Source organism: Acipenser ruthenus, chromosome 16, assembly GCF_902713425.1.
Source record: "Acipenser ruthenus chromosome 16, fAciRut3.2 maternal haplotype, whole genome shotgun sequence".
NCBI classification, from domain to species: domain Eukaryota; kingdom Metazoa; phylum Chordata; class Actinopteri; order Acipenseriformes; family Acipenseridae; genus Acipenser; species Acipenser ruthenus.
Genome location: NC_081204.1, coordinates 12,576,802 through 12,603,299, shown reverse-complemented (window position 1 = coordinate 12,603,299; position 26,498 = coordinate 12,576,802). Strand labels below are relative to the sequence as shown.

At 39.2% G+C, this 26,498-nt stretch overlaps 2 protein-coding genes across 3 annotated transcripts in view; both read right to left on the bottom strand.

Annotated features, from left to right (window-relative positions):
* The window catches only part of LOC117963454 (kelch domain-containing protein 8B-like), an 82,223-nt gene extending 74,295 nt beyond the window's left edge, over positions 1–7,928 (bottom strand). Inside the window, exons 1-2 of the mRNA XM_058988841.1 lie at positions 7,589–7,928; positions 1,591–2,970 (exon numbers count right to left, since the gene is read on the bottom strand). Of these exons, the coding sequence (XP_058844824.1) occupies positions 1,591–1,981 (391 nt within the window). The 5' untranslated portion in view covers positions 1,982–2,970; positions 7,589–7,928. The remainder of the gene's footprint in view (positions 1–1,590; positions 2,971–7,588) is intronic.
* Positions 7,929–14,239: 6,311 nt separating this feature from the next.
* On the bottom strand, positions 14,240–22,206 carry LOC117411954 (uncharacterized). Of its 2 annotated transcripts, none has more exons than XM_034019841.3 (5): positions 20,910–22,198; positions 20,111–20,499; positions 18,579–18,739; positions 17,135–17,267; positions 14,240–16,021 (listed from the first exon to the last, which is right to left on the bottom strand). In XM_034019841.3, the coding sequence occupies exons 1-5, from the start codon at positions 21,226–21,228 to the stop codon at positions 15,845–15,847; spliced, it is 1,179 nt and encodes a 392-aa protein (XP_033875732.1). In that variant the 5' UTR covers positions 21,229–22,198; the 3' UTR covers positions 14,240–15,844. The 2 variants fall into 2 exon arrangements, with proteins under 2 accessions (XP_033875732.1, XP_033875733.1); XM_034019842.3 differs by having other exon boundaries at positions 15,884–16,021; positions 18,604–18,739; positions 20,910–22,206.
* Between the last annotated feature and the right edge of the window lie 4,292 nt (positions 22,207–26,498).

The window sequence follows — 26,498 nt, the reverse complement described above, 5'->3', positions numbered from 1 at the left end:
ATTTCTAGTTTATTTCCCTTTTTATAATGTACTTTAGCAAAAAAATAAGGATGGACTTCTTTTCCATTAAAATATTACATTTAAAAACTTGAATTCTTCGGCACGTCAGATTGATGTTCCCTTACAAGAATGTTAAAATAACCTCTAAAAGTTCTGACAGAATACTATTAACTAAAGTATGCGAAAAGACATTTGAGAACTCTTCTGGAATGTTAGCATTGATTTTTACAATACAAGCGAGCCTCATTAACAGAGACAGCTTGATTCACCAAGGATCTTTTTAAACTGAATACCAAAAATACTGACATATGTCATATTTATGGTGTCAGTTTCAGCTTTAAAGGTTAAAGTACCACAACTTCTTATGAATTATTTCTATAATCTGTTAACCACTGACTGTGACCTAAATCCGATTCCTCCGACAGGCATTCAGACTCCTGTGTTTAAAAAGGTTTCAGTCAGTGCATATATTTCATTGACCTGATGAAGTTCCTGATGAAGGGCTTCACAGTAGAGTGTGTCAGTGACATTCATACCCCACCATGGCATTGAGTACAAAATGATCTCGTTGACATGAGCATGTAGATCACCATGACTTATGAACATGTAAATAAAAATGTGCATCTGACCTACATCCAGATGGAAATGTCCGAGCAAGCTTCATCACAATTGGTCAAGTGGTTCTTTAGATATATGCAAAACTGAGTCAAGGAAGTAATGAAATATATAAAAGGGGTGATGCTGGTGAAACTGAAGTGAGAAAGTTTTATACCAATGTGGTCATGATATAGTGCAAGAATGTAATTATCAGGGATCCTAGTTTTCCGCAATTCTGACAAAAAAAAAAAATTTATCTGCGTTATTCCACAATTAAAATAAAAGGTTAAAACGGAGCCCCCCCACATTATAAGATACACAAACAGTACTATTGAATAACACAGGAAGTATTTTTTGGTACACTTTTAAATTCTAGGAAGTTACAAGCTCACCAGTGCCCATCCATCAATAATATAAACAAACTTACCATTGTACTTTAAACATGATCATTTTTGGCAGCTTGTTCAGTCGTAATAATGCACTGGATCCTGAAGTAAACTGCAGCTACGTTTCAATATGAATGTGACACTGACAGTGCGCCTCGTTCACCAGAAGCAGTTTTATTGAACAAGTATGTTAACGTAAATTTAAAGCACAATTGCCTGTATTGATGATTATATATAATAAGTGTATTGATTTGGTTATCAAACAACCAAAAAAAGCCTTGCATCCTTTTTGCCCCACCCCCAGTGTAAAAAATTCTGACAGCATAGAAAATCTGTGTTTTTCCGCAGCAAATGGATTCCTAATTATAAATCACTGGTATGTCAACATTGCCGCTGTGCTACCATACACTAACATAGGCTGCCATTGACCCTTATCACTGAAGCATTACACATTGCAGTAAATACTCAATTAAGGCTTCCTAAAAATATTTCAAGAAGCAAATGTTACTTGTATAGCTTGCTCTACAATAATATGAGCTATTTAGCATTTACAAAGTATAAACAATGGTGGGTAGAGTCAGTGTTTGTGAAGAGGTTACAAACGTACCTTTCTCCACGGCACTGATGCCCATTGATGGCTGCCCCACACCGGCTTTCTTCTCCCACTTCCCCTCGTCTGTGTTGTAGATCTCCACAGAAGCCAGGGGTCTCTGCTCAGCGTCCATCCCCCCGATCACCAGGAGCCTCTTACCCAAGGAGACAGCGGCAGCACCCGCTCGGGCAGTGGGGATGGGGGGCAAGGGGCTCCAGGTCTGAGTGACCACGTCCAGCACCTCGGTCGTGTCCAGAGGCAGCCCTGTCTCGCTGCAGCCCCCCAACACATACAGCAGACCATCCTGGTAGACAGGGGTGCAGTAAACCCGACGGGTGGGCATTGGGGGGAACACCTCCCAGTACAGGGACTTGACACTGCTCACAGCCATCACAGGCACAGGCATGGCAGCTGGGCGCTAGCAAACCTGGCTCATTGCAGAGGAGACTGGGGTCTTACAGCGACAAGTCCTGCTCTTAAAAATCATGCAAATCTGGATTTAAGAATGAGAAATTTTAGGGTAGCTTATTCAGAACAGGTGAATCTTGAAGACAATAAATTCAGGACATTGTGCAGACATAGAATCTGCAAATCTGCAAATGACATCCCAAATTCAGCTCGTGTGAGCTCTAGCGTTCATGAGTACAGTAACTGAGAAACCAACGCCGTTTATATGCAGGCAACCAGATGGGCTGTTCTTTATTATTGCATGGATGAAAGCTTTGCAGATCTAGCACAGTACAAACAGACTGGCCTTCCAAGTGATCTGCATGGAAAACTCTTTTGAAGATGAGGATGCTTTTATTTTTTTAATTGATTGAACCCAAAAGAAGCATCTTGTTTTAAGAGAGGCCTGAGCATTTACACTTGTCTGCATTACCAGTGCGGTCACAGGTAAAAAAAAAAAAAATTAACCACAGAGGTGACACGCTAAAAGTTCCAAAATATCCACTACGGTTCCAGGAATTCCAAATAGAATGACAAGCAATATAGAGTTCCTAAGAGGTGTCTCTCAGGCCTTCGTGTTGATGTAGGTGAATGGTGATGGACCGGAATGATGAAAATGCACTATCTTCCTTGACACGTCTGCAACGAAGGGATCAGTTTGTGAGTGATCAGTATGCAGAGACACATGCAGAATGTCCCCTTTGTTTAGGTTTTATCCGTAGCCGTAAGGAATAAACAGAGATCAGGGAGCTGACATTTGAATGTGCGCTGCATCAAAAGAAGTGGGGTTCATTGATTGTCATGTGCTGCCTTCAGCTTGGGGTTGTCTGGATGTGGCTTGAAATATAGATTCAAAGTGCGGTAGCAAAAACTAGTCCTGAATATAAAGCGTGTTTGGACTGTAAAAACAAGCTGCCTTCCTCTGCTCCTTTTGGGACACACTTTTTCCTAAAAAAAAGAAGACATAAATGTTAATAAGTCTGTTTTTCATAACTAGCCTAACCTTTCCACATTTTTTTCACCACTCATTTTTCATGTTTTAGTATTTCTATATATTCTATGTTGCCATGTTAAGAGGTATGTGCAAAAATATGTCATTAAGCTTTTCTTATTTCGAAGTTTTTATAAAGAAACTGAGGCCAGGTAGAGATACAAACATTGAAAATAAAGTCAAAGAAAATCCACCAAGGAGCAACGGGAACTCAAACAACAAGCATTCAATAACTGAAGCATTCAAATAAAAAAATAAAAATAAAAAACTTTAAGAGAAAAACACTTGTGATCTCATATTTGTAAGTCATTGGGTTTTGTTGGAGAGACAAGGTATGGGGAAAAACAGACGTCTGTTGATTTTAAGATTTAGAAAATAACATATGCTGTAATATAATATTACCACAATAACATATAGCTGCACCATTTGTGTATTACTGCCGACTTGAGACTTTTTATTGTGTGATAAGATATTCTGACCCATGCAGTATTCTATTAATATATTTTTTCCTCTCGGTTTTGAGAGCTGAACCTTCTCCCGGTATGTATGTTTTGTTGAACCAATGGAAGGTGATTCAAACCCATCTTTAACGGGTTACCTTGATCAAAGACCAAAATGTCACATGCCTTTAGGGAATAGCAGACTTCAGTGGAGAAGACAGAAGCTACATGTTGACTCATAAAAGGCATAAATCAATACGGACAGTGAGATAATATCGTCATTATTTTCAAGCTGAATCGTGGCGAGGTATATGATTTGTGATAAAACAGCAAAGGAAAGAAAAAGGCTGTTCAGGTATGCATTGTCACTTGTTTGCAATTGCCAATATCGTTTTCCTTCCCTCCCTTTTAGCTTCAAAGGTCAAAGAACAGTAATTGGTATGCACTTCATTAGCTACTCGCTATGTCATTCAATATGAAATGCAGACTGTTCTGAAATCTCCAATCCAGCCAATTGATTCACGCTACTTTTCTTGCCTGATTTCCATGCACTCTCCAACAAAACCTTTACGACTCATTTCTCACTGACACCTGCCTAGAATGTATTTGATCTGACCCGGTGGCACTGCTCTAGAACAGAAAGGAACTTGGTACCCTTGCAAATTTGCAAATCACATGTAACTAAGTTGCGTTGAGAACCTTTCTTTTTGTCTGATCCTGTTGCACAGCTCATTTTTGGTTTTGCTGTATCAGAGTATGTGTCACATTTCAGAGTGATTTTTAATAACCTGTCACACCGTGATGGATTAAACAGGTATTAATGTTTCGTTTGTATTATTTTATACACTGGGGCAGCAGTGTGGAGTAGTGGTTAGGGCTCTGGACTCTGGACCAGAGGGTTGTGGGTTCAATCCCCAGTGGGGGACACTGCTGTTGTACCCTTGAGCAAGGTACTTTACCTAGATTGCTCCAGTAAAAACCCAACTGTATAAATGGGTAATTGTATGTAAAAATAATGTGATATCTGTATAATGTGAAATAATGTATAATGTGATATCTTGTAACAATTGTAAGTCGCCCTGGATAAGGGCGTCTGCTAAGAAATAAATAATAATAACTGTGAGAATGATAAAAACTGTGTTTGTGTCTGCAAATGTTAAAACGTGTCATTTGAAACAACGACAGGTTCTCTTCAGACAAAACTACATTTATCAAGCTCACATATTCCAGGTTAAGCTGTCTCTGTTAAACTCCAAGCATACGCTGTCAAACGTTTCTGCTGATGCACCCCCCATGACATTGATGAAGACATTAGCTACTTGATTTTGTTGAGTGTTCAGTGCTTGGTTTATTGTGTAAACAGACTGACACCTCATCAAAGTCACAATACTCTAAAGCAGGGCTGTCCAATCCCGGTCCTGGAGGGCCATTCCACTCCAGGTTTAACAGGTCAAATGAGATAATTAACCACTTCAGGGTCTGGGTGGAGGTTTAATTGGTTCAGTTAAACAATTTAGAACAGGGTTGGCACAAAGACCAGGAGTGGAAAGGGTAACTTTGGCCACTCCTGCTCTAAAGCACTTCTCTTTCCCCAGACATTGTGCTGCAAGGCTGAAAGAGATCCCTATAAAGAGTGTGCCGGCTAAACGAATAAACACCAGCAGCACTAGAGGGAACAATGACCTCTATTCATGTTCCACTTCAACTACGTTATGTTCAACTGTGGTAATACTTCACTTAACCATGTCAAACGTGCTACAATGTTACCACTTGATTATTCCTTTGTAACTTTATTTCAGTAGCTTCCAATTAACTACACAATACAAAGAGAAATTAAGCAAATTATCATTTCAATGATGAGTCTAGTTAAGTAATTGAGAGCTCATGGAATGAAAGCCAGCAGACACAGGGGGTCCCCGGGACCAAGGGTTTAAAACCACTGGTTTAAATAACACTGTGAGCCAGCTTGCTGTAGCTGCAATAACAATAACTCTTTTATGTTTTCTGATTTGCTTATCTGCTGTTGAATCGCCATCTAGCAGCAAACGTGACAAACATCTGAAATATGGAACACGTTCAAATCAATGCTCTGAGATCGCCAATCCATTACATTGTCTACATTTAACTTCAAAATGTGTTCCCTAGGCCTAGCCTCTGTTTAAAATAGAGACCGGAGTTGGCTTAGTTGACCCTGTTTATGGGTTAAAAACTCCCCTAAATCTATGTTCTAGACTAAATATATTTAAGTTATTCCTATGCATTTGCTGAGTCATGCCATCTCTTGCAGTCAAACATAGATCTGGAAATAATGAGATGCCAGGAATGAATATGAAATGTGATGGCATCTGTCTTTAAAAATAAGAGGAATCGGATGTTGTAGGTTGCCTACTAGTTTTTCGTGAGACATAATTTGCATATTTTAAGGCCAAAATTTAAATATATTACACATAAGATGAATTGGCTTGACATTCAAACATAAATTTTCATAACAGTGAGAGGGTTCAAATATTTCCTAAATGTTAAACGTTGTCAAAGATATGCACATCAAATATAGATGTCAGCTGTAGTGTTTATACAGTAGGGTGTGGACACTAAGGTTATTTATTCAATGATTCTATTACATACAGTATACACAATTATACATATTAATTATGTATATATCATAAACAATGGAGGGCTTCTCAGGGTGGCTTTTTTGATTGCTTATAAATAAATTCCAATATTTCACACTTTAAACAGGTTTCATTTTCAAGTTAAAACGTTTAGGAAATTAATCCAATATCTAATCCAATATCCCTGGTCCACAAGAGGCTATGCTGAAACCACCAAACAAAATCAAAGGCATTTTTTTCCCCAGTGTAAAAATGAAGTACAGAGCAATCTGCGGGTTGAAGACCATTTTAAGACTATAACGGTTGGTAATTACCAAATGTTAATTTATGCAATGGTCAAACAACCTTTATGCGCATACGATTATACGCGCATAAGAACATACCGAGTAACACGCTTTAGCAGTAGAGATTATATTTTATCTAAGATTTTTATTTCCTTTGTTGTATAAATGAATGTCTAAGGAGTCATTAGACAGCGTCCCCTAATAAACTCATAAGCAGCTGTTGCTGGCAGAGATAGATAGATAGATAGATAGATAGATAGATAGATAGAGATAGATAGATAGATAGATTAGAAATCAAATCGAGGTTTCAGCAAACAAAGAAAGCCAGTTTACAAACATCTGTACATCGCTTTTCTTAGATGCATGTGTCTTGTGAATTGCTTTAGAATGTCTTCTCACCATAGAGCATTAAATGTTAATTTGTATGTCTATGTGCAGGATACAACCGAGGTTAAAGTGTATGATATGGCTCAAAATAGGGTCCGCACGTTAACAAATACCATTAATATACTACAGCTAAACATACAGTAATACCAATGTGATTATCATTATAAATGCCTAAAAGGGGTGCGTACAAAATAATTCAATCCGAAAGCCACACAATAGTTTTTTTTTCTTCTTTTTTTTTCTATATAAGCTAAGACTTGCGAATTTAAAATATCGTGAACTTCAATGAACCCCAAAACAGCTCAAATAATAACCAATATGATACAAACGTGAAGAATCTGTTTCTGGTGAAAAGAAGTGTAAAAACGGCTGCATTTTCTTTGATTTGATTAGTATAGAAACACAATATTGTTGTTGCTGGATTTTACTATATCATTTAAGAAAGCTAGCACACGCGACATGCAGCACATCAGAGCAGCCGCATGTTCTGCGTCTCGTATTGCCAAAAGGGACGGATGTTATCTTGGGGCGCATTGGACTTTATGATCTTATTTACGAGACTTAAGAGTTAAGGTCATCTGCTAGCTCATAAATTGGGGTTTTATTTATTTTAAATGTATTGGTTATTGATCCATTTTTTTGTGGAGATGCACACAAAATAAACACACTACAAGCCACTACTGAGCAGAAACGTATGGTATGTGTGCATATATATTCTGAAATATTTGCTGTAGTTTAAAAAACTAAATATGCAGGCTACTAAATACAGTTTCTTAAAAAAAAAAAACTGCCACCAAATGTTAAAAAAAACTTAATCACTTTAAAAGCAAAGTAAAGGTTTGCATTACTTACCTGATATTTTTTTTTTACTTTCTTCTCTTGGTTTTTGATATGAAAAGATTAATGTTTTTCTCAATGCAGCTCAGAACTCCGACACTTAATAAAACATCCCATGCTCTGATCTGATCTGAAGCGTCTCTTCATCGTTCCAATGGCTTTCAACCGGTCACTTTTTGCTCGTTTGCTTTCGCTTTGAAACGCTCCATTGTTTATCTTTTAGTTTGCTCTCATTAGTATAGTAGCTCTCCAGACACTGTCTTTCTCTACAGAGTATCTGTTGGCTGTTTTTTTGACAGATTCACTCTGGGTATTTTTTTCCCCTCTTTACGCTCCACCTCTGTATCAACCTCTCTGACTGTCAGAGTCGAAGGAATAACAACCACCCACGTGGTTAACCCTTTATACCTGCAAACCAAGTTCTTAGCAAATTAGCTGTATGTGTTTAGTGTGGGGGCGGGGGCGGGGGTTAGGTTTAGCACATTTCAATACTGTACAGCAACTAATTAGCAGCTTCTAAAAGTATAACAAAACAATCAAAAACAGCTGGGGGTGCTTTACATGGCTTCCATCACATACAGGGGTTACAGTTTTGTTCAATGGCTTTCAGCACCCCCACTATACAAATTGTTCCAGCGCCTCTGGCTATGGTTAGTATAGAATGTCTTTAGCGTGTTATTGGTATCTAAACCAGTGTTCATAGTTTTTGATATGCTGTACTTATTAGAATATACGATAGCGGCGCTACTGGGTAAATGGGTTTGAAATCAGTTGAATGTACATATTACAGTTTTGGAAATGTCTTATGACAAACCCATAAACTTTGAAAACCTAATCAAAAGAACGCCTTAGTTGTGACTCCAATAACATGGTCCGTGGCCGGTTATAAATTATAAATGAGATCTGCAGAGTGAGGGAACGTCCTCGGGTCGCTCGCGGAAGAGCAGAGGAACGCCGAGCTGCACGGAGAACGGCAGTGCATCTGGATTGAGGGAGTTTCATGCACGTAATCCAATATACATGTATATAAACTAGACTGTAAATGTACCAGGATGCTGCAATTATTATGAATGTAGTCGGATGTACAGTATGCATGCAAAGAATGTGAAAAACAATTCTCCTGAGGAAAATGTAGGTGTCATTGTTATATGTAAAATGCACATGTAATATGTAAAATGCAGACCTCACTTATATAGTCTGCTGCCATCTTTCTAAAACATTATCAAACACATCTGCACTAGCATATAAGTCTTGGAGATAATGGGAAGGAATATTCATATTATATATACCTAATAGGAACTGCCACATAAAAATAGTCCACCTCTGGCCATTGTTAAGTATGTGTGCCGTTTGCTCTGATCACAGCCTTGTGGTGGGATAGACTCCACGAGGTGCCTTTGTAACGCACACAGCTGTCTCTTTGGGGGAACACTTTCCCTTTGTTTTGCCATTTTTGATATACAGTCTGATGGAGCAGCCTAACCGTCAGGACTGTCCTTGCTACCAGAGAACATTTTTTATAGTGGGGGTGCTGAAAGCCATTGAACAAAACTGCAACCCCTGTATATGATGGAAGCTATGCAAAGCCAGGGCTGCTGCTGCACCCCCAGCATCCCTAGTTCCAGCGCCCCCTGCTTACCACTGCCTTGAACCCACCATCATGCCTCTTTTGAATACTGTTAGGTCATTTCTGATAGACTCACACAGCGTTGCAGTGCTGCAGGGATGTCACATCACATATATAATTCAGGGTGAAATTGTGTGGACAGGTCCTAAATGCAGCCAGGCAGTATAATGACCCAATACTTTCCAACATATACTATAGTTTATCTACCCTGGTCCCTGTATGCATGATTTTTAATATAAATCAAATATCTTCAGTTATATTTTGGTTCTGGCCTGCTGGGCCCTGGAATGCATTTAAATGTATTTCACACCATCTGCACCCCTGGGTTCCAGGATATTCTATGGAAAACCACATGGTTACTTTAGGGATTCTCTGGATGTGAGAATGTGTTCATCAGTGGCCAACAGGCAAGAAAGTTCAAGGAAATACTGTAATGGAACAAATGGAAAGGAATCCCAAAGATCAATATAGAGTAATTACATCACTGCCCCTTGTGGTTCTTTCGGAGTTCTGCTGGTTAATAACAACACAGAGAGTCAGGTAAGAGACAGGGGATTTACATGTCAAAGCAGCTCAATATCACAGAGTGTTTGCTATTTGTTTTGGGGTTTTGTGGCTTAACAATGGAGTAGTACTTTGTACAGAGTACACCTTTGAATATGAAGTGTTTTTTTTTTGGCAGTGCTACTGCAATGTTGCTTTGGATTTGCAGACAACTAAACCTGCAGGCCAATGCGTTTAGCTTATTGGGAGATTTTGAAAAAGAACAAGCAAAAAAAACAACAACTTTGAAATCAGCACATTTAAAAAGGACGTATAGTAAGACCACGCTACAATTAAGGCAACTTTTTCATAGTCCTAATTTGTTCCTATTGATGTCAATACAAACTCAATATTAAGGTCACCATCTCCAGGCCAAAACACATAAAGCCTCTTTTGAATTACCTATCTAATAAGAATCTTATTTTATAAAACCATCGGCTAGTTTTTTTTTTTGATCCCTTTGAAAACCTGTTGCATGATTCAAAACTATAAGAAACGAATGCTACATTTCTATCTGAACCACGAAACCAGACTGTGAACCTCAATCTCATCTTGTTCCAATATCAAACTAGGGCTGCAGCCGGTTCCTTCTGCAAAGTCAAAGATCAATAATTGCTATTTATTAATTCATTTACCAACCTATAATATCTCCCTGACAGAATAATATATCAGCCTTCATGTTCAGCCAGCGTATTATTTTCTGCAGTCAGAGATTTAAAACTCGCCTTTCGCGTGCAGTGCGTTGGACCCTCACCAGGTAGCTTCCACCATCAGCGCTAGCTGCAATCCTAGCCAGGGCTGAGGGAGTCCCAATTCAAACCGATCTGGATCTGCTGCTGATGGAAATAAACAAGCCTGCTTGCAAAACGCTTTCAAGTCAGGCCCAGTGGCATAAAACTGAAAACTGACAAAAACAGTACATTTAAAAGAAAACTAAAATAAATACCAAGAAACATGGTTCAACTGTTTAATGTTAATTGGCTATATATATTTTTTTAATTATCAAAATAATATTGTATTATTTGTTACAAGCAATTCTATGTAGCTTCAGTAGGTCTAACAGTTGTGGGACCTGCCAATGACACTGCAATAAACTAAAAGACCAAGATTTATTTAATTACTTTTAACAAGCACCTTTGTGGGAAAGATGTCCTTTATCAATGTTCTATTAGCCTCAGACATTCACCCCCAATTAATCAGAGTTAAACACAGAACCCTGGAACAAGTCATAAAACTGCATTGTTACAGCAGAACAATAATAGGTCACCACTGCAGGGTTTATAATAATACGACATTGCAACATTAACCACCAATACTTACACCATCTGAAACCAAGTGTGCATTTCCACACTGGCTTCGAAAGAAATCCCATCCGTCTACCAGTGCTTAAATAGGTATATTTAATGATATGCATGTTCATAGAAATCCCAGGTTTGTCTATGCAATCATGTGCAGTGCGTATTGAATACCGTACTGTGTAGAGTGCTGTATGATACCAGCTGATACCCATACCTCAAGAGGTCAGAGACCTAATGGGGTGAGAAACAGCTTGCACCATACAGCACTATACTATATTATTTTTACTGTACTGGGGCATACTGGCTGCTCTGACCATGGTTGGGTGAAATCAGCTTGTATCTTGCACAGCATCCAGTCCTATAAGTTTTTAAACCATATTTAAATCTGAATAATTTTGCGGTGATGTCATTTCCATCTGACACAAGCCATGTGATATAAAGACATTTCAGATGACCGTGTCACCTGAACTTCAACTTGAACCTCAACTTTACATTACATATCCTTACTTTAGAAGTCCGTGTTGGATATGTTGCTTTTTCAAGGTGTCCTGTACATTGTTTGTATCCCCTTCTATCTTTGTTTTGTTTCCCTGAGCTACAGCAAGCAGAAGACAACATGTTTAGGAGCAGGCCTGTTTAGAGTGGAAAAAAAGCTTAAATAATGGAGGAAGTGTGATACTAAACTGAAGGCTGACAGTTTGCTTTCCATGACTGGTTATTTATAGAACCCAAACTAAACAAGAATGTCAGTGGCATGCGTCATCTGCCACCTCTGTTTATAAAGACATTAGAAATATTAATAGCAGGGTAAGCTAATTATCATAACGACCGACACTGTAATATTTGGTAGGAAACCTACGAATAAACACAGCAGGTGAGGCCCATAGCTCCAACAACCTAGTAACTTAAATAAACAAACCAAACTGAAATAAACAAACCATATATATTTCCCATCATCCCATCAGGATGATGGGAAATGTAGTTCTGAGAGGTCCATGCAGGTACATGTGAAGCCATATTGAGGTAGGGAATGCAATTTAAAGGTTTAAAAAAGTGGTCAAAATGTAAAAAAAAAAAGTCCTTACAGTATGTACCCTTTAAAGAACAGTTTAATATAATGTTGCATTACTGGAAGATGAATACAGTACAGCCTTGTAGGTCTCTCTCAATTTACAGAGCACAGTGAGTAGGCACGTTCAGCAAGCAAGAGTATCAAAAGCATTGCAGTGAAACTTGGTGTGTGGGAAGCAAATCCCACAAGTTATCTCAGGTGGGTAGGCGTACAGGGTCACCACCATTGCATATTAGTTCTAAAGGCCTGTCGAGGTTTATTTGATATTAGTGGCACCCACTAAAAGTAACTACCTAACGTATCCAATTCCCAGTGCTGTAGTGGTAAATAAACAAGTGGGTAAACTCCCGTTTGGTGGAGTTAAACATGAACTGATGCATTGTTATTGGCTCTCAGCCAACCAGAGCCCCCTCATACAGTTCTTTACCCTCTCAGGCACTGTGAGCTTCCTTTCGCGGGCTAGGCTAGCACCGCCCTGCAGGTCCAGTGTGTTTAACAGAACATTAACATAATATAAACAAGCAATTACAGAACACACAATCCAGTGGCCACACCCACCTGCTCGCACCACAGTTGTGACAGAGCTCTCAGCTGTCAGTCCAGCAACACAACACACACTCACCGTTAAAATATCTTGTCTTTAACTCAGGATTTGCATGTCACAGGAGAGTAGAAATGTATCCATTATATGAGAAGTGGTTAAACGCTATACTTCCCAAATTAGAAGTGGGTAAACGTTGTTTACCTGTGTATACCCTCGACTACACCAATTTTTTGGTGTACTGCGCTATGCACCTGTCAGATATAACAGCTATCTGAGCTGCTCAATCAAAAACACACAATACATGGTCTTAACTGTGATACACTGGAACATGATGTTCCAAAAAACAAACTTACACAAAACCTCTTAATACAGTGACATGGGATCTCTGTACAATATCATTCCCCACTCCTCCCATGTAGACAGTGTCCCATGCTCTGTTAACAGTGCCCAAGAGGTGATGCAGTTTGTCAGTTTCCTTACATGAATGAGAGTTAGGTAGCGTGTATCCTGTTAAACAGATCCAAGGGAGCTGCGGCTCTCAAACAGCACGTTATCTACAGCGTGTTAAGATATCCCTGTGTTATAGTCATGATTGTCTCCTGTTCTTGTAGAACATTGAGCTAATATTCTTCAAAGCTGTACACACTGAAATCTGATACAGTTGTCATAGTTCAGCAAACACAGCGGGATTGCGGGTTTGCGTCTCCCAATCTCTGCACGAGGCAGGTCTCAGGTGACACAATGCTCCAGACTCTACAGTAGGTTCTCTGCTCTCATGGTTATGCATTGTTGGACTGTGAGGCAGCAGATGGGTCCAGTTCTGAGACCCAAGCAAAGACATCTTTGTAATCCACATGTGCGTTACATAGGTCTCAGAAATCATGTTTTGAAAGAAACACACGTGTTGTTTAGCTTACAGTATGATACTGTATCTGGTACTACACATTTGTATGCCATGCTTTTAGGTATTATTGCTTGGTTCCCAACCGGTCAATGGTGCTTTTTTTCTGTCATTAACCACCCAGCTGATTCTTTAACCACTGGACCACACAGCCAAACAGAATGACATTGCTTTGACCCAGAAGACACTGCTGAGGTGAAATGACCCAGGAAGTGCTTGCGTAACAGATATCCTGAGAACAAAGACAGAGAAACTGAGATGACGTCTTTGCAAGGATCACTGAAAACAGGACAATGGATGAGTCATTAAAAACCATAAGCTCACTGACTGCTACTTGCACCTCTGTACAGCAAAGCAAAGCCAGGGAAGGCTTCAGAAACCAATTTAATGCAGTTTACAAAAGCGTACAAGGTTTGTTTTTAAAAACCATCTCCGATTCACAGCATCTTTGCTAAAAGAGATGTCTAAACAAAACCATGCTCTTATCTCAAGTATGCTGCTCAAGGTTAAAGCATGCACTGTGCTTAAATGAGCAAACATGCTCTTTATGCTGCCCTTTAAGATCTTCATCCATGCACCGGGGTCACAGGGACTGACAATACGCTTGCATACACTCAAAAAAGACACCTAATACATCAATCAGGTCCATTTAAATTAGAATGGGACTCTTACATCAGATGCTACAGTGTTTAAATCAACTGGATTTAATGCATTTGCACACAGCTTCCCTGAAGGTGCAGAGGGAATCAATACAGGAAGAAATAAAAACATTTAAATGCAGTCTGTTTAAATCCCACAGAGAGCATTGTACACCGTCAAAAAGTGATGCTTCAACAGGCAGCTATAACTGTACAAATTGCTAACTCATATTCTACAAACACATTAATTGGAATGGTATTCTGTGCAATTACTTATTCTTGTCAATCGAGAGATCTGTTTGGCGATGTGTCAAGATTGCTGTATTTATTTCTCAGACTGCCACCATGCAAGCCAGATCCTGTTATCAAATATCTGAATCTCAACAAGAAGCATACAAGTTAACAAACATTGTCTTGCTGTATGGTGTATCCGAGTTTCCTTACAGTGCCGGCAGTCTCCTGGTAGCTTTTAGTTAAGTTCAATGATCTAGCACTCCAGTCTTTGACTTCCTTATTTAGAAAGCAATGCAATGCCAACTCTATTGTCTTCACCTGCAGGAAAATGTACTGGCTGTGACAGAGATGGTGCTGGGGGCTTATAAATACTTTGGAAACATAACATGCTTTTAAGTATTCATCACAATAGAAAGATGATACAACATGAATGTACCTAAAAGCATGTCATAGTATTTATAAGTGTATTTTGATACACATGAAACTTTTGGTAGTTTCAAACCCCTGTAATCCTGTTACTGTTTATTTCCTGAATTTCTAGGTTCTCCCCATTTAAATATATATCTGGCTGTAAAAAATATATATTGGTGTAGTAATGTTAGACATGAGAATCCCAGAGTGCATTTACTTTAAAAGTCCAGGACACAACGTAAAGTTAAATTGACTGTAGCTAACAAAATAATTTCATACATTTTCCATGCCAAGTACATCCATTTACTATATTGACCTCAAATGTGTAGTTTGACAAACATGTATTTGCATTTTAAAAAGAAATCTGGTACTGCACTAGGTTAAAGAAATCTCTGTTTGCAGGCCATGCTTTCAAACAGTCTTGCACTTTCATTGTCATTCCACCTCTTCAGGGATCTTTTTCCTGACCGTAACTAACCAGTGACTTCCCCTAATGACTGACAAGCTTTGCAGCCAGTAAGATGCTTGACCTCAAAGACACTTTTTCGATGAAACGACCTAGGAAGTGCAAGTGTAACAGATTTCCAGGAAGGAAAGGCAAGCAAACTGGGAAGTTTCTTTTATGTCAGGTAAGCAGGGATGGAAATAAGACTCCCATGGCATAGCAATCTGATCCATTCCTGGTTTTACTGTGCATTTAAGAAGACACACCTGAGCTTGTTACCTATACACTGGGTCCAATCAAGATCTAGTAAAACCTGGAATGGGTAACATTTATTAAAGTTCAATATTTTGTTAGCTACAACCACTAAGATCCAGAAAGGGTTAATAAAGAGTTTAAGGGTGCAGTATTTAGAACTGCTGCTGTAATACAATAGACACAATACAGAATACTTCAAAGTTAGAAAAAACACATTGGAGCAGCAATAAACAATATAGACACCAGCTGGTTTAGGTATCATTATAACAGTACTGAAAATCCCTGAGATGATAAACGGAGGCTCTAGCCATCTTCCTTATTTAGGTATTTCTCATAGTTCTCCTCACAGATCCGGATGCGCTCACTGAAGTAGTTGTGGTCTGAAATGGCCCTCAGAAGGTCGGTCTGAATCAAGTTAACATCGTAGAGTTCAGAGGTCAGGGCTGTGCGGGTCTGGGTCCCTGTCTTACCTAAAAACACCTAGAAAAGAAATAAAAAAAAATAAAAATACAGAATTTATACTAGTGCTTCAGCGTTGAATTAGCATTCCCTAGTTCAGCTCAAGTCCTGTCAATATGATTTACTCTGTGTCTTCCCTCTTCAACAAAGAGAACAAGAACATTTCAACTGCCTACAGGTATCTCCCCGGTACACCCACATTGAGACATGGTTTTGTATGTGATGTTAAAGTTTTTAAAGCGGCCCAGTAAATTATTTGAATGGTGCTGAAAGATTTCCCATGAAGTTCAGTCCTATTTAGATTGTCACAGCAGTTTTAAACCCCCATCTTTTATTCTTACTACTGTGACTCCCAATTTAAATAGATATAGCGTGATGTTTTCAAAGCCTTAACACCAGCCTTTAACACTTTCTTAAAGGAGACAATTCAATGTTGCAAAATAAAAAAACAAGTACTTGAATTATATGTCTTTGTTATTTGGTGTTAGTTCTTGTAAAACTAACAGGTGTTTTTCCCTTTCAAAAGGTTGTTTAAAGTCTGCAGTGGACACTAAAAATAATCCAGTCAGCATTCTCCATGAGAGCGTCACCCCACAACTCGCCTCAATTCTGACCTGCCACTCAGTCCTGGGTCTCTCTAAAAGAAAGACTGCCAACTGTGACTAAATGCATGGCACTTTTATTTTTTGTCCAATGATTGCTAGGTTTAGACTACAAAACTAATTTTACTGAGTTGGATTTTAACCCAGGCCTCCAGAGATGAAAGTCATGAGGCTAGTGAATTAACCTAGCCCCCAATCATTTTTTAAACAAATTAAACTATTTGATAAGAAAATCAAACGAAATATTATTTTTGTGAGCACTGTAAATCTACTGGCTTTACAGGAAATGGTCGATCGAAACGGTGTGTGTGTTTGGGTTCTGTAATAAGATTTCCTGGCTCTTAAAAGCACTATTAAAATTAACTGACCCTAAAATCAATCTAACGATATGAAAGACGTTTCTAATTGAATCTGCTGGCTTTCAGCACTATGTCCTGCAGATTGAATTGTAAAGAGAACAGGCGCTACACAGGAACTCAAAGGCACAGAGCTGGCTTCTCATTTCCTTCCTTCGGCTCGACTGGAAACAGACCTTTGGAGTAATGATGCTATCCTCGTCGTTCAGCCGAATGTTGTCGTCAATGAAGATGTGCTGCACTTCAGGATCAGAGGGGTCAATCCAGATGGGCTTTCCACCCAAGTTTGAGTAGCTATTGTGAGCCCACCTACAAAACAGAGGAGAGACAGTGAACAGGACCGACATGGGCTTCTACGAATGAACATGAAACTCAGTCGGTGCCGCCTAATAAGGAAACTGATAATCGGGATTCGTGCTTAAACGGGATACAACTCTGGGACACGGTTCTTCCCAATGCTATTTATGTCGTTTAACACAGAAAGGATATTGGAGATATATTTAGTGCGCCCAATTATTTTACAACCCATTTTTTCTCCAATTTAAAATGCCGACTTATTTTTCTCCTCACCACAGCAATTCCCCACGCAGCTCAGGAGAACTGAAGGTTCAGTGGGCGTCCTCTGATCCCACGACCAAACCAACCTCCTTTTTACACCCAGGAACTCGAGAGCGGATGTCAGCGAGCTACTGGCCTCTGGAGAACACAGGCCAGCCCTGCAGGCGTCTGCCTGAACTCAGTGCCTGGCCAGTTGTCTGCTGAAGTGCAATAAGGAGAACCAATCCCTACTTGTAGATATAACACAATGGACCAGTCACAAAACTTCAATCTTTTATAAAACTGTTGTTGAACAGCAACATTTAGAATATCTAAGAGCTGAATTAAAGTTAGCAATCAAAGTTTTGTGTAAAGTATTTTTTTTTAAATAAAACTGTATATTTTGTTGTGCAGTGACCTTGTTTTTACAGCCTTTGAATTAACTACAGTGATGTCTGTACTGAACCTGCTAAAAGTTCACCATGTATTATAGCTTTAGAGATTGAATGTTAATTATTTCTACTGAGCACTGCTGAGCTGTGAACGGTGAAGCGTTTCAGCGGTATCAGGGCAGGAAAAAAGGTCAAGCTCATTCCCATTCTCATCAGATATGTATTCACTGTAAAACACCTCATGCAAGTCATCTCATTTTATTCCTGCAATGTCAGTTTATTAGAGTAACCTTCCTGAAGGCTGTGTTGTACATAACATGGAACCTGATTACTAGATAAACACAATGCGCTCACCAAGCCTTTATTCCTGCACAGCATAGGAGAACCTTTCATTTTTTAAAATAAAAAGCCACCAATCAAAACTAGACATGAACTGCTCCAGAGTTTTTTTTTTCAGAGAGATACATTACTTAAAATAACTTATTATGCATCACTTTTATGTTTGGTTCATAAAGTATTATTTGTTAAAAAAAAAAATGACTTTTGATGTTTGGACTACAGGCTAAACTTTTTCACACTCAATATCAATATCTTATCAGATATGTGTGTGCTGCATTCTTTATGCAAGTAATCTATTTTATTTCACTTCACAGAGGCTTTTTCCTCTTCTTTCTATTCCCAGGTTTCTCACCAGTCAAAATGGTCCTGAAACCCACCCAGCCCCTGGAGGTCGCTGAAGTAGCGGTACAGACTGCGTTCGTCCCCCCTCGTTGAGACCCGCTCGGACCCCCGGCTCAGGACCACATTCTTCTTACTGCAGCGGATCCGGCCTGGAGTCGGGTTCAAGGGCATCTGAGAGACACAACAACAGAATCAGGGTTAAAAGGGCAGTTTTGAAATCTGCGTTAAACTGGGAGTAGTTGCTGTGCTTCAGGATTCACTCCAAGATTTTGGATATACAGCAAGTTAGCTGTAATGTATTTTATTAAATTTAGTGCCCAATTATTTCACCCTTGATTTTCTTATGTTGAATTTATGAATTATGTTCCTTCACTGCAGCAATACCCCAGGAGAACTGAAGGTTGAAGGGGCGTCCTCCGATCCCACAACCAAGCCAATTTCCAAAATTTACACTCAGGAACTCCAGAGCGGATGTCAGTAAGCTAATCGGCCTCTGGAGGACAAAGACCAGCCCTGCAGACGTCTGCCTGAGATCGCCAGCAGCCTGGCAAGCAGGGTCAGCTGTAGCGGGATTAGGAGAAACAATCCCTGCTGGGTTATTCTCCCTAACCAGCAGGAGCTGCACAGACAGGACACTCCCCTGACTTGTATGACTCACCCTGCGGCCATTCTTTTAACAGGTAAGGACCCCCAGATTTTTTAATATACATTCAGTTTTCAAAAACATACCCTTCCTTTAATGTTCAGAAAGTTGTGATAGATACACTTCCGTAACATTTGCAGGTCCCTTTTATGTTTAGTGCTGTACATTTTCTGTACAACACGGCCCTTACTAGTTTGTGGTGTTTGAGAGTGAGATATTTGTGCAAACCCTGAATAATCTTCAAATACATGCAAATGATTCTAATGAGCAAGATGTAGCACAAGCGGCACCCTAAATTTGATACAGCAGCAGTGTGGAGTAGTGGTTAGGGCTCTGGACTCTTGACTGGAGGGTTGTGGGTTCAATCCCAGATGGGGGACACTGCTGCTGTACCCTTGAGCAAGGTACTTTACCTAGATTGCTCCAGTAAAAACCCAACTGTATAAATGGGTAACTGTATGTAAAAATAATGTGATATCTTGTAACAATTGTAAGTCGCCCTGGATAAGGGCATCTGCTAAGAAATAAATAATAATAATAATAAATAATAATAATAATAATAATAATAATAATAATAATAATAATAATAATAATAATAATAATAATAATAATAATACAGAATGACTTATACTGTGTATTTGTTGTTGGTTTTCCAACAAAAAAAAAATTTGCTATGCTATCACATGGAATTTTGCACCAGTCTTGGCCATGTTTTGACTAGGAAGCTGAAATCTTCAGTAACAAGGACTGTAATCTAAAAAATGTTTGGCTTCATGATACTGACGGGAAACAAACTGTAATCATTTCAATTAGTCCAGATTGCAGAAAGAAACACAGCAGAAGTGTTTCCAGATGGCAGGACTTGGAGAGCCCTGGTCTAAACAGACCCTGTTACTCACTGGGAGTGCTTGCAGGCCTGTGAAGAGAGGATGGGTCCCCTCCCTCAGCACACGCTGCACGGCTCCCAGCACACGGGCCAGGTCGGTGCCGAACGTGCGGAACACGACACAGAACTCTCTGTGCTGGGACTTCAGGGCCTGCAGGAGCTGGAAGAAGGCAGGCAGGAGCCAGTGATACAGCCTCCCATCCTCCCCCCTCACTGCCAGCTCCTCGTCCTCCTCTCCTCTCCACTCTAGCAGAGACAGGTGCTCCTTCAAGACACCGCAGAACCGCTGCCCCTCTGCTGTTCCCGTGAAATCCTGGACCCGGCCGAACTGGGAGTAGTAGGTCACAGCGCCTTGGCATGGAGGGAGGAGGGAGGGCAGGTCGCTCAACCACTCCCAGCTACCTGCAGAAGAAAGGGAGGAATAATATTTTATTTTTGCCAGTCCCTTGTAGGCATACTTCCCATCTTATAGACCTTTGTACTTTCTGAATGTCTTATTATCTTTATTAACACCATTACTGGTCACCCTTTTAATTTGCAGAGAATCTTTTAGTTATCCACGTGTTTACATTATTTAACATACTCAGATATTTAAAATACAATTGCTGCATCTAGGTAGGCAGTATCACAAACCATTGGAGTGCGTTTTAACTGCAATACCTGACGTGTTTACTGTAGTACATGGATACAGAGCTACATTTCATGAACAGTCTTTGAAATACCTGCATATTCCACATTTAAGTGTAATACACATGCAAAAGATCGTCATCAGAAGAAAAATGGCGATATGTTTTGGGGTATGGCAATATTACCTTGGCGGTTAACTCTCCCCCAGGTGGCCGTGGATAGGAAGTAATCTAATGCCGCCACTGTTCCTTGTTTAGTTACGGCATCAGAGACCAGGATGGTGTTGTTCAGATCCAAGTGCAAAATCAGCTTCCTTCGCCTCGACTGCGGTAACTCGAGGTGAACGCTGCAGACGATGTGGTCGCTTCGCTTCTCCGCGGACCGGTCACAATCCGGACACTCGGCAGATTCACTTTGCTTTTTGTTACCAGACTCGTCTGTGTCTTTTTCTCCATTTTTAGCATGACTGCACCCACCTGGTCGAATAGTTTTAACAGCTGACATACTGCAGCTATTCAAGTTTTCACTAGACAATAATCAAACGTTGATATAAACGTTAAGAGCTTTACATGATGACCGAAATAAGTACCCTGCTATTAAAAATAAATAAACACAAAAACCGATTTAAATTACATCAAGTATATTTATGATATAGGAATCTTTACAGTGCAAATGTTAAACGTAACAGCAAACTATAGGAACATAGTAAAAAAAAAAAAATCTAATAAAACATGTATGTGTATCACAGAACTTCAAGTAATAAAGCAATGTGCTTGGACAGGTTTGCTGATTTTGTCGCTTAGGCAATTCAGAAAAAGTGACAGTGTGTTTTACTAGAATTTCTAGTTATTATTAATAAATGAAACTGTAAGCGAGGTAGTTGAAGTTTAGATTCAAGCAATAAATAGTAAGTACAACTGTCAACCAATTAGCGCATTCTCCAGGTTCAAGGTTCTACATTTACTTTGCAAAATGCCCTAAACATTAACATTCAGATAGTAATAGTAATTTAATATTGTCATGATACGTACTGAAAAACAGTGCTTTTACTTAAAATATTACTCTTACGTGTTACACAATCTACTACCCTTAGTTACACATTTATATATTTTTTTAAATCACGTTCTCATGCGTTATCTAAATATTTTATTTCTTAACGTTTTTTAATACTCGCATACTCCTCAGGTTAAGAAAGAAATCCACGACAGGCACAGCGCGTGAATCAAGTACTCTCTTAAAAGTACAATGTCGCCTGTCAAGTATATTTTGCCGGTAAGCACGCACTTCCTGAAACATTGCTTTCCCTTTACATGTTTCCTTAATCCTGGTCAACGACAATCGGTTACACAAAATCAAGAGACGTGCAACCTTTCAGGCAATATATTGAAACAGCAGGCCGACGCCATCTGTTGGTAGCCTGCTCCAATAAACTTCCCTTTTTAGCCTGTCTGGAGAATCCTAAAAAAACATACAGCGACACCCCGAACCTTATACATAATTCAAATGATACCAATACTAGCTAGGAATTTGTAGATTTACACAACTGAGCCTAGCTGCTATAGCGAACATACAGTACTGCAACTGTCATTATAACATCTGGTGTCAATGCCTATACTGTACATACACAAGTGTGAGACACTCATTTTAAGTGCCACTGTACGTTGTGCTGCAGTTCACAGTGTAGTGGTCAGAGTGGAACTCTTGCTTCGCTTTGGCACAAGGGTCCCCAAGCAAACCTGCTGGATGTGCCAGTCTGGACACCACCGTGCAGCCACAGAAATCAGATTCTGACCATTCAGTAAGGGTGTCTGCAGGTCTTTTTTAGTCTTGTTAGGTAAAGAGGGGGCAGCTCCTGGACCTTTATCTTTAAACTTTACATTCTCAATATTCAGAGAAAAATAACCTTGATTATCCAAATGCTCAACATTAGCACCTGCTGGATCATTTATTCAAAGGCATTAAAATTATACAGATAAAAGGCAAGTTTCACAGACTTTGATTAGCACTGATCCTGGACTACCTTACCTGTTAACATCAGGTAGTCCAAGATTAGTGTTAACCAGCGTCTGAGAAACCAGTCGAAAGGATAATAAAGCTATGGCTTCATCAGGATAACATATAAAAGAATAATTCAGGCAACAGTCACACCTGACCTTTACTAGATATATCCTAGAGGCCTTGTAGCCATTCACACGACCTTGAAAATGTGCAGTCATCATGTTTTCAATGAAGTGAATGGCAGTCACTTGGTTTAAACACATACGGACAGTGCCTTTTTTAGGTGATGATGAGATCGCCAGAAGAGATAGGATAATTGTATTCTGTATACACAATTGGAAGTTAAGTGGACATAGACAGAGGGAAGGAGATTCTCCGACACACAGAGTGGCGAGGGTATGGAATGGGTGAGCTAGTCAGGTTTCTGAAGCAGAATCACTTGGATCCTTCAAGATCAAATCAGCTACTAGGAACCAGACAGGCTTAGGTGGGTGAAAGGCCTCCTTTCGTTCACACATTTCCTTACTTTCTTATACACACAACACACACAATAAGATTTTTTTTTAAGATACTGTGACTTACATTTATTGTGCAAAAAACAAGAAAATAAAAAAATACACAGCAAATAAATGATTTTAAAAAAGCAAAACTACATTGCATTAATATGTTGGGTTCATTATCCAAACTGAAGCACAACACACTCTTCAGGACACCACCTTTTAACTCATAAGCAACTATAAATACAGTGCCTTGCGAAAGTATTCGGCCCCCTTGAACTTTGCGACCTTTTGCCACATTTCAGGCTTCAAACATAAAGATATGAAACTGTAATTTTTTGTGAAGAATCAACAACAAGTGGGACACAATCATGAAGTGGAACGAAATTTATTGGATATTTCAAACTTTTTTAACAAATAAAAAACTGAAAAATTGGGCGTGCAAAATTATTCAGCCCCCTTAAGTTAATACTTTGTAGCGCCACCTTTTGCTGCGATTACAGCTGTAAGTCGCTTGGGGTATGTCTCTATCAGTTTTGCACATCGAGAGACTGAAATTTTTGCCCATTCCTCCTTGCAAAACAGCTCGAGCTCAGTGAGGTTGGATGGAGAGCATTTGTGAACATCAGTTTTCAGTTCTTTCCACAGATTCTCGATTGGATTCAGGTCTGGACTTTGACTTGGCCATTCTAACACCTGGATATGTTTATTTGTGAACCATTCCATTGTAGAATTTTATGTTTTGGATCATTGTCTTGTTGGAAGACAAATCTCCGTCCCAGTCTCAGGTCTTTTGCAGACTCCATCAGGTTTTCTTCCAGAATGGTCCTGTATTTGGCTCCATCCATCTTCCCATCAATTTTAACCATCTTCCCTGTCCCTGCTGAAGAAAAGCAGGCCCAAACCATGATGCTGCCACCACCATGTTTGACAGTGGGGATGGTGTGTTCAGGGTGATGAGCTGTGTTGCTTTTACGCCAAACATAACGTTTTGCATTGTTGCCAAAAAGAGTGATCATGGGCCTCTTGGCTGCATCTCTGATCAGTCTTCTCCTTGTATGAGCTGAAAGTTTAGAGGGACGGCCAGGTCTTGGTAGATTTGCAGTGGTCTGATACTCCTTCCATTTCAATATTATCGCTTGCACAGTGCTCCTTGGGATGTTTAAAGCTTGGGAAATCTTTTTGTATCCAAATCCGGCTTTAAACTTCTCCACAACAGTATCTCGGACCTGCCTGGTGTGTTCCTTGTTCTTCATGATGCTCTCTGCGCTTTAAACAGACCTCTGAGACTATCACAGTGCAGGTGCATTTATACTGTGACTTGATTACACACAGGTGGATTCTATTTATCATCATTAGTCATTTAGGTCAACATTGGATCATTCAGAGATCCTCACTGAACTTCTGGAGAGAGTTTGCTGCACTGAAAGTAAAGAGGCTGAATAATTTTGCACGCCCAATTTTTTAGTTTTTTATTTGTTAAAAAAGTTTGAAATATCCAATAAATTTCGTTCCACTTCATGATTGTGTCCCACTTCTTGTTGATTCTTCACAAAAAATTACAGTTTCATATCTTTATGTTTGAAGCCTGAAATGTGGCAAAAGGTCGCAAAGTTCAAGGGGGCCGAATACTTTCGCAAGGCACTGTATCTGTTTACATTAAGGGTTAAAATCTGAAGCAAAGATGATTAAAGCTTCCGTCAGTGCCAGAAAAAGTCTGAATATACATCACGGCAATATACATTTCCTATACATGTTATCATTTTTCAGAAATGCAGTATATGTTGACAACCTTAAATGCTTACAACATATAAACCGTATCCCTCTGTACACCTTCACAGCACCTGACCACATAGTAAAAATCCAAACAGACACCAGCACCATACCAAGAAGTGGTTCTCTATATTGTGACTCTGCCCCATTAAAATTTCCATGCCAAACTGTACCATTTAAGTCTATTCTGACTAACCTGTTGGTTGTTACCGACAACGTTTGATACAGCTTTTAAACAACCTCCCAATTCCTATTTAGAACATATGATGGGTGTGCAAACTAGCCTGCTCTTTGTGCTGCTTTTCAGCTACTGTATGTGCGTTAACTAAGACTAACCATTTCAAATGAATGGATATGATTTGATTTCTGTATTCAGAATGTAAGCCGAATGGAAAATTAACACCTTGATAAAAATATTGCAATCTACTACGACTACTACTACTAATAGGAATGCTGCCCCATTATAGTCTGCATTAATGATGGTAATGTTTTCACCTCTTTCAATAGCAACCCCTGATTACTCTTAATTCTGCAGTCTTTATTGTACATGCTACAGTGCCGGTCTTTTTCTTAACCTTATCAGCCTGCAGCAAGCATATAGCTTTTCTTGATGCACACAGTTGCCTACAATACATATTTTCCTCAATCTGAAAAGGGTCTCGTGCAAACTGTTCATCATTCCAGCACAAGATACATTCTTTGTTGGGGGACTTTTTTCCCCAGGTTTATATTTCCTGCCAGGTCAAAATTGTTTTAGCAAATTAAAATGTTGTTGTACTATGGGCTTTTGTAAATTATTATTATTATTATTATTTTATAAGATTGCATTTGGCTGCCAGGTATATATTTTTTCTACCCAAATGGTTTAAAAAATATTAAATTATTGATTTCTACACATGGTTTCAAGCTACATTTTATCTGTGTGTGCCACTGGACAAAATAAAGGCTACACTGCTTCCTTACTCCATCAGGTGAAATTTGTGCATTATACACTTCTTAAACAACACTTCATGTAGGTTTTAAGCAACAAAAAAAAAGGAGGGGGGGGGGGGGGGGGGTTAAACTTCAGTACTAAGTAGTAAATTTGCATTTAAAAGTACCATACTGTACAAGAAAACAGATTAGTTTAACAACTAAAGCTTGTCATTAAGGCTTTTGCATTTTAAACAATTTTGTGGGGGTGTCATTAAGTATAATAAAATCCTATCCTTCTTTAACATTGAGACATTTCACAAAAATGGTACGTTTGTTACATTGAATAAGACTTTCATGGATCCCACCATGCTTGCTACTCACCCAATTTAACATACATATCACCTTTGTAGGATGGCCCTACAGCGGTATTTGTTTAGGTTTTAAACCAAATTGATTACATTCAAAAACTTTGGTTTGGTGACATACTGACTGATCTAGAATGACAAGCAACCTGTAATCCATAAAACATAAACCCAAGGTAATAAAAGTAATAATTTCAGTAAATAATTTAAGAAAATTGGTTGTACAGTT